Genomic DNA, 9,444 nt, shown 5'->3' on the forward strand with positions numbered 1-9,444 from the left:
TTAACCAGTTCTGTATGCAGTTGTCTTATATCTTCCTGTAGTTTATTAGAAGTCCTGTCTGAAGATTGCATTGCTTTTTGCTGAACAGCTGCAGAACTTTCCCGTCAGTGTTTCTTCCTCTCTTTTTGTAGCTTATTTTTGCAGGTCTTATGTATTTCTTTATTCCTGGCATCCAGGCAGTGCACTTACTAGCCAGTTTTTAAATTTACCCATAAACACAAGTCTACTGGCCTTCTCTACTGAGTTTCTGTTTTCACACTGGGAGAGCTAGAAATAAGCTGTTACTCAATATAAAGCCATCTTGGAAGTCTGTTCTAAATTTGGAACTTTATTGAACTGATAATATCAGGAGAATGAATCTTAAAGTTACTGCAGCTGGCCTTTTTGTGAATCAGCTGATGTAGTAAATATATATGTATACATAGTTGATTTTGCATGATTTTTGTATTTCCTGTTTGGGCTAAATTTTTGTGGGGGTAATAAAACAATATATCTGAAAAAGGTTTGCAAACATTGAGAGCAAGAGATGAACAAAGTTGGAGCTGAAGGCTATGCCTTAAAAGGCAGAGGGAAAGTTATTTCATTTTGAAGCCTTGCTAATTAACAAACTGTGTTTTGCCAGTGTAATTGTACATTTTTAAGCAAACAGGGTGGCATTTTTTCTATCAGTATTTGGTTCGGTATGCTTACTAGTCTTGAGCGCTAGCCAGTGAAATCATTTTTTATAGGTAGAGTATGCTGATAGATGAAAACATGACATCATTAGGCTGAATAACATGGAACTAGACATCCCTCTTGCTTATAATTAAATATTGTTTTGTCTTCACAAGATTGTTGAAAGTTTAACAAAACAGAAACTGAGAGACACATGACAATTCCATGATGTTCATGTATAAATAGACAGGAATGCTTGGTTGATTTTGTGATTTAAGTCTGGAAGATCACCATTTCTTGAAGGTGAGATTTTAACATGAAAATATGTGCTGGTAAAAACTGTAGGTGTGCCAGTAGAAAATCTTACCATTACTGCAGTGTCTTGTACATAATCACCATTCCTTTATCCTATAGGATGAGCTGGATATGAGTAGCTCTTTAGTTTCCGGTGCTGCCAGCAGTGTTAAACATAAAATGGATGTCAGACTCACTACACCCAAGAAAAAAAATCACTTAATGCCAGTGAAAAGAAAAATAGGGTAAAGTCTCTCATGTTGCATTTCATGTAATTAGAAGCCATAGCACTGTCATCATTATAATGTGTATTGATCTTGGAAAGATAATTAAGCTTTTTCCAAAATATTGTTAATCTGAATTAATTGAGAATGACATTTTTACCAAATGGCTTGTTTTGTTTTTGTCTTGCTCTATTAATTAATCAGGTAAGATCTGTTCCACATAAGTACCCTTATTGGGGATGATTTATATCCTGATAGTTGCATATCAGATAAAATGAAGTATGAATGTAGAGGTGGTATAAATCATGTACTGATCAGCAGACAGCTTATTTGCAAATTTCCTTGACTCTCTAAGTCACACTACTGGACAGTATGTTGCACCTTTGTTTTATAACAACTTTATAAAATTTTCGCTTAAGACATAGGCACACATACATTAATAGAAAAGAAAACAAATCATAATAACTGTTTTCCTGTATTATATGCTGAATATATGTTTTCATTACTTATAACATATTTCATAACATTACGTAAGTGTATAATTCCTGCCTTCTCTTAATCCTCACTTCTCTTTCTGGATATTCTTCTTCGTGTGTTGTTCCCACAAATTCCATTTATTTATATGTAATTTCCTTTTCTAAATATCTCAATTCCAGTTATTTACTCTCTCTAACAATATTCAATACTTCAGTTACAATTAGTTTAGATTTTGATTTCCATTTTCTAGTAAATACTTTGTTGGCAGCCAGTAGCACAAAGCCTGCTAAGGCCTTACAGTGTCTAGTAAGTTCAGATCCACCTCAAAAACTAATTTCCTTAGTTACACTACAGCCAGTATTTCTGACTGAGTACTCAGTAGGGTAGTTTTGAAATATGACAACTCATTAGACCCCCCAGGGGCGACTCGTGCTATAGGACTGCAGCCCCCCCCCCCCACCTGTACAAAAGAAAATCCCCCCACCTATGCAAGAAAATTTAAAAAAAAAATTGTGAGTCCCGGAACTTGGAGTTCCTCGTACTCACAGAACTACAGACTGCTGGGTTAGGCAGTCCGGATAGAGGAGAAAGGCATCTCCGCCCTGCCAGTCCAGAAGTCTGTGCGGTGATGACCGCACAGACGAGAAGGAAACCGGACTGTGTCATCAGCAGGCTGGAGCCTCCAACCTATTCTCATGCAGACCCAAGCCGGAAACCAGCCGTTAGCATGCGGGGGCTGACGAGAAGACTACAGGGGAGCTTTGGAAATCAGCTCTTAGCTTGCCATTTGGATTTGCTGTTGCAGTCGGGACTACAAAGGAACTTTGGATGCTTCAGGTAGGTCAGGGGGAACTGTGTGTGTGTGTGTGTGTGTGTGTGTGTGTGTGTGTGTGTGTGTGTGTGTGTGTGTGTGTGTGTGTGTGTATATATATGTATGTGTAAAATGCCCCAGTTGCTATATACTGGTGGCTAGAGAGAACACATGGTGGTGGGTAGAGAATACTCAGGCTTGAACCCTGTACCTTGGGTGCAGGTGGCAAGGGCCTGAATTCCCTACCCACCACCATTTGTAAAAACTTTGCAGATGTATGCCTCATATTTGTTCTGTTCCTCATAAAATCTGTGGTTTCTGTGTGTTTGTTTTTTCTTGCAAACCCAGTAGTGCTGTGGTGCACTGGTAGCATTGTTGCCTGACATCTACAGGTTCTCTGGTTTGATTCTTGGCTGGGGTCCCTTTGGTGTGGAATCTGCATGTCCTCCCATCTTGCAAATAACGTGTCTGGAGTGTTTCTCCCTGCTCTGCTGAAAATTGGCTTTTGTTCCAAGTCAGACTTTCCTGGTTAACAAATATTAAATAAAAATAACAGGTATTTCAATTTCAGACTTCATATTCTTCAGAAAGTACATGGTAACACAAAACCTTTTATTCTAGCAATTTTCTAAGTTTATAACATGGATATTTGAAATTTGTCCCTATTTTTGGGACTGTATTCCCCCATTATTGGCTTCATCCAGGTTTTTTGTGCTAAGGGTGAGAGCTATGGTGAGAACTGAATTCACTGAATATGTTTGGGGGCTGTATTCCCCCATTATTGCCTTTGTTCAGGTGTTTTGTGCTAAGAGGTTGACAGCTATGGTGAGAACTGAATTCACTAAATGGTAGCCATTTAAGTTTCAATCTTCCTCTCTTTCACAAAACAGATTTAGCATAGTGGTATGTTGCTTTGACTGTTTTGGACAGGGTCTCCTGGGTTCAAGACTTGGCAGTGAAATGTATGGTGGTAACGCAGCATTTTATTCTAGCAACTTTCCAACATTATACAAGCAATGTTTAAAATGTGTCCCTGGTTTTTTGGGCTTTTGTCCCCCCACCATAAATGCTGGCTTTTTCCAGATTTCTTGTGCTGCAGAGTTCAGAGATACAGCTGAATGTCAAGTACATTTTACAAGGAGCTGGGAGCTGCAGGGGAACAAACGTTTTAGTGCTTCCTATGCTGTGTCTGCTTGCATTGTTAATAGCACAGCAGGTAGTATAGATGCTTTTTAATGCAGAAGGCTGTGTGTTGTACTCCCACAGTAGGTAGATGCATTGCTGATACTGTACTGTGTTGTAAAGGGGGTGGATGCTGCAGTCCTTTTTGGCGAAGATACCTAGTAACTTTGAACCTGTTATCAGTTTGTCATCCATTCCCTATTGCAATATTACTAGCTTATCATTTTTTTAATGCAACATAGGCAATTTATTCCTCAAGGGCAACAGGCACTTTATTTGTAGATGAAACAATGACATATAAAGTTGTTTGCTAGCAGCAACCTCTTCATTAGTTACAGATTTCTTTAATGTGGAATTATTTAGATGACTTTTACTTCTTCAGAGTGTGCATATTTACTGATACTGGTGGACTGTAGAAATTTGAGTAGACATTTTTATGATGGAAATGTTCTGAATTGGGCAGTTTTGTCATTAATGGTGCATGCATTTTGTTTCATTGTTTACTGGAAAAATGTTCAAAACAATACATTTAAAATGCCCTCTAACACCTGTACTGTAGTGTACAAGGAATATAATTTAATACAATCGGGAAGGTGTATCGAAGAACACGTGTATTTTTTGTGTTCAAGGGGCCTATGATTTTGAAAACAGCCCAAAGTTAATCTTTATCTGCTACTGGCAAAATGCATTTTCTTTGAATGTGGGTTTCAATGCTGTTTCAATGAATGTGAGTTTCAAGGGCAGAGAAGTTTTAATGCTAAGTCTGTTTTCATTGTGAGACTGCATTGCTTTGTTTAGCAGATATCTATTTAAGTTTGTGCTGTAAAATGCAAAATAAAACTTTCAAATGAAATTCAAATCATCGCAGAAGTAAAGCAGTATGCACATTACAGTGTTTATGGTAAATGGGGTGAAATAACCAAGGAATGGGATATTGGAATGGCTGCAGGGGGGAGGCTCCATTCGACCATGATTTTTTGAGGGGGGAAGGGCAGCAAACTCAAAGACGGCCCCAACTGTCCAGATTTTTGCAAACTGAATAGATTTTTGTTTCTTATTTTTGGTTTGTTCATAAAATTTGTGGTTTTCTGGCAAATCATTTAGGAATGAAGTCACTAAATAATGACAGGCATTGAGTTTCAGACGTCATAACCTTCAGAAAAATGCATGCTAAAGCAAGACCTGTTATTCTATTAACTGTCTTAAGTTTAGACAAGAGCAATTTTTAGTACTGTTTGTATGTTCCCCCAATATATTTGGCCTTGTCCAGATTTCCTGCATTAAGAGGTACATGCAAATAAATCGCTTCATAGAATTAGGAATATCCAAACCTCTCAACTGTCCCCAATTTTGGCTCAAAATGTTGCTCTCCCCCTAATAATCCCTCTTTAAAAAATGGCAATTTTGGAAGAAACCATGGAGGGTTTACAATTATAAATAGCTGTAATGATCAGAGTTATAGATTACTTTTATTTCAGAAATGCATGTAGATGCACTTATTTTGTCAGCTGCTCAAGTTAACAGTACTAATATTAAAAAGGTGTCCATTCTTTGACAGGTTCCCAGCTGTATTGTGTGGCAATTTTATATTTTTGCATCACATATTTGGTCTGTTTTTCATAAAATTGTGATTTTCTGGCAAATTACTGGCAAATCATTAAAGATTGAAGTTAGAAAATAATGGCAGAAATTTGAGTTTCAGATTTCATACCCTTCAGAAAATTCATACTAATGCAAGACCTACTACTTTCTAAGTTTATAAGAGCAATATTTAAAAATTGTCCTTATTTTTGGGCCTGTGTCCCACTTCTATCTTGTTGCACCCCACTCCCCATGGTAGTGGCTCTGGATGTGTCCAAGCAAGGCAAGTAGCAGTTGTGCAGTGTAAGTGTGCAGAGTATTCCCCCATCCAAGTTAGACCACAACTACGACCGTGGCTTCTCATCTGTCCTTGATTTTGCAGAATGTTCTGGTTTTCTGTCATATTTTTATACTGTTGATTTATGCTTCTTATTATTCAGAAAATGCATACTGTCGCAGTGCCCTGTTGCTCTATGTTTAAGTAGCAATGCTTTAATGACCATCAGGTAAACTTGTCGGAGATTGTAAGATGCAAGTAAGCTTTAATAAGCATACTGTTAAAGAATTACCAATAATGAAAACCTTTTCGTTGTTACCATGCAGAGACTATTTGCATAACTAGATAACGTATAAGCCTTAGGTATTGAAATGCATATGACAGTATTTGTAATAAAGGACATGATTACAGTATTTTCAGAAGCTCATTACATTTGTTAAGAGACTTGCAGTCATCTTTGCAGGCTTTACCCATAAACTAAACAGAATGTCAATCTATCATGTGTGGTCCATAAACTTGTGCAATAATCATTTAAGCAGTTTATCTTAAGCTTGTTTCTTGTTTGCTGTTCATTTTTTACATTGATCATCTCTTCCCCATGAAACAAGTAGATAGTTGTTGTCAGGCAGCAGATCTTTTTTGGATAAGAAACATTTTTACAAGTGGGGGAATCACACAGAGATTGCTACTTTCAGCATATTACTTGGTATTTTTATAAAGCTGAATATAAATTATAATTAGAACTGCAGTGCAAGGAGAAGTGGTTTGAGTTGAGTGCTGCTTGTTTTTTTTTTATACTTGATTCTGACTGACATTCCAGTAATGTATTTAAAAAGTAATTTATTTTTTCATGCATCACAACCTTTGTGTTTCCATCTAGGTAGTAAGTTGTCATATAGCCAATGCATTGAAATATTTTTTTGTTCTAAACTTCATTTTGTCTTGATTGGACTTTCGTAATGATGGTTTGGCACTCAGGGCAGCATATTTAATTAAAGTTCCAGTTGTTGTGGTTTTGAGCATAGCTCCACCCCTTCCTAGTTGGCCACACCCCTTCCAATTGACCCCACACATTCAGCTGTCTTCTGCAGCCCCCCTTTAATTTGAAGTCACCAGCCGCCACTGACCCCCCCCCCCCAAAAAAAAACTTGAGGACTCAATAGGGCCAAAAAAAACATGTTCCTAGTTACCTACCTTTGTTGCCCATTACACCTCCAGAATTTGCTGTCTACCTGAGGAAAAATCTTTAAAGTCTTCTTGGGTATAAATTACCTATGCAAACAGTTCCATGCAAAAGTTCCAAACCTTAGAAGTCATACATATGTCTTTCCATTCTTCATTTGTAAACTGCTTTTCTTGTCTTTCTTTCCAATCTTTTCTAACCTCCTCTGGGTGATTCTTATGGTTGTCATGCAATATTTTATATGCCGTACTAATTATCCCCTTTTTAAGAGCAGCTTCTGTTCTAGATTTCACTAAAAACTCTACCAGAGCTGGTCCTTCATTTACTACTCTCCTATACCTTTCTCTTTGCCTACACTCTGATATCAATCCCTGATTGAGAAGGCAGTCTCTAACTGCAGTCTAAACTTCTTTTCCTCATCCAACCCTGTTGTCTTTCTCTCTCCAGTTATTTACTCCTAATACTTTGGTCCCTTTGCCATTTTTCTCCAGTAAGTTCCAGCACCCCTTTTGTCTATTTTCTGTAGCCCTTCTTGCAGTAATCCCTATTGGCAAAGTCTCCTTTCTAAATTCCTATGTTGGCTCAGTTCTTAGAGTGCTTTCTGCAACTTTATGAATATAGTATTATGTATGTTGGTTATTATCCTTAAAGATCTGCATCCAAAATCCCACTCTCTCCTTATTTTTTGAACTTGCCATTGCTTCTATTATTTATTTATTTCCAGTTTGATGACAGGGGATCTCCACTGGGCTCAGAGATCCCATTTTCAATGGAGGCCCGGGGAGAAAAACTCCGGCTTGCTAAAGTTTATATCTGTAACAGTAACAGTACTTGGAACACATCTAGAGCCTGTTTACTGCATTTCCTGTGTTACACTTAATTTAAAATCGTTTTTTCTCTAAAAACTGCATTTTACCTGATTTTGGCCTAGCACTCAAGTGTGAGGTCATTTATTGCACTGTTGTGAATATTTTGCTGCTTGTGTATCTCTGCTACCTTTAAACTACAACAAAAAAGAAAAAAAAAAAAAAAAAAAAAAATCTTGCTTTTTTCCCACTTTCTGAAAGTTAAGAAAGTTCAGTTACAGATTTGCTGTTCTGAACTGTTTGGAAGTTTCTAGAAGGCCAGTGCTTGCTTGGGCTAAAGGGAAGTCTCTGTGTTCACCAGTGGCAGTGGTTAACACTGAACAGCCTGCCTGTCCCTGGAGGAGTGGTTATTGCCTAGAAGCTGTAGTTTTATTGGCCATTTTGGGTCAATTCTAAACTCCTTGATCTCTCTCTCTTAAAACCCTACAACTCTGTTTTTGCGCGGTTTTGCGCACTGAGCAGCGTCGGGCAGCGCCGCCTAAACAGGTTTAAACTATTCCAGGCTCCACAAAGTCTGCTCTTCACTTTTTCCCCTTAGAACTGTTCAAACTCTCAAAGTAATCACTCTATTCTCTTTCTAAAGCCCTGCACTTGCTCAGCTCTTATAAGGAAACACTAACTAACTAAAGCACTACACCCTCCTTGACTTCTCATAAGTATTAGGCTCCTGATTGGTCCTTCCTGATCAAGTGAAAAATCAGTTCCCTTCCCTAATCTGATCAGTAAAAAAACAGTTCCCTATACTAATCTGGTATGTCCAAGAGTCAGTTTCAGGGTTACTCTCCAGTCCAGCTGGTGAATCTGGGAATTTTGAGGCAATGTTACAATTGCCTTATGTACACAGACAACCCTCTCTTCCTTCCAACAAACTCTAATACATGTGAGAGATGCAGTTACACAGCCAAACTGGAGGCAGAGCTCTCTCAACCCAAGACTGGCACAGTCAGTCAGGAGGAAAAGGTAACCATCCGCACCACAAATCCAGTCTCACACAGACCTATTGCATCTGCATACCCAACACATAAACACACAAAAACATACTTGGAGGCTCTAAATAAAAATCTGCCTAAACAGCAAAGACCTCCTAAGCAGATATCCAAGCAACAGGCACCCCTCAACAATACCCACGAAACACATATCTCACAAAATCAGTGTGCCTCACAGTCACAGCCCTTAAGGCCAAACAACACACCAAATACACTTGTTAGAGGGGACTCTATTGTCCGGCACACTGAGGTCCCGCTCCCATAACGCAAGCACTCAGGTCACTCCAAAGCAAGTACAAGTATGACTCCGTCATTGTCCATGCTAGTGTGAATGACCTGAGACGTACCTCCCTGGACTACATGAAAAGAGACATAGAGGAGCTCTCTGATCATGTAGCCCAGGCTGGTATGACCCTGACCTTGAGTAGCATCTTGCCCTCACCAAGAATGATGTCACAGTATAAAGACAACATGATCAGTTTCAACAAATGTATAAAGTATTGGTGTCATTCAAAGGGGATCCAGTGTCTGTCAGCTTGGGATGACATGCTCGACAAGCCACGTTGCTTTGCTAGGGACGGCTTGCACCTGTCACCCTTAGGCTTTCGTATACTGGCCAAGGCTCTTGCCACCCCCATAGTGCCTTTTTTAGGCAAGGCTCAAAGGACAAACCCACCTCTATAGACAACGCAAGGATAAAAAAACTAAAGGTAATGCTACTCAATGCCAGAAGTCTAAACCTCAAGATGCATGCACTCGAGGCTCTCCTCAGTATGGAGAAAATCGATGTCTGTGCAGTAACAGAAACCTGGTTCAAGGCTCCTGAGAGCACCCCAGCACTACCAGGTTATAACTCATACCATGCGTTTCGGCCCCAAAACTCGGACCGAAGCACAAAAGGAGGGGGAG

General features: G+C 38.9%; 1 protein-coding gene across 1 annotated transcript in view; it reads left to right on the top strand.

Annotated features, from left to right (window-relative positions):
* The window catches only part of LOC122795969, a 283,360-nt gene extending 282,163 nt beyond the window's left edge, over positions 1–1,197 (top strand). Inside the window, exon 4 of the mRNA XM_044064451.1 lies at positions 1,069–1,197. Coding sequence (XP_043920386.1) covers positions 1,069–1,197 — 129 coding nt within the window. The remainder of the gene's footprint in view (positions 1–1,068) is intronic.
* The last annotated feature ends 8,247 nt before the right edge of the window (positions 1,198–9,444 follow it).

This window comes from Protopterus annectens, chromosome 2.part2, assembly GCF_019279795.1.
Source record: "Protopterus annectens isolate FY-2018-M chromosome 2.part2, PAN1.0, whole genome shotgun sequence".
In the NCBI taxonomy this organism is placed as follows: domain Eukaryota; kingdom Metazoa; phylum Chordata; order Ceratodontiformes; family Protopteridae; genus Protopterus; species Protopterus annectens.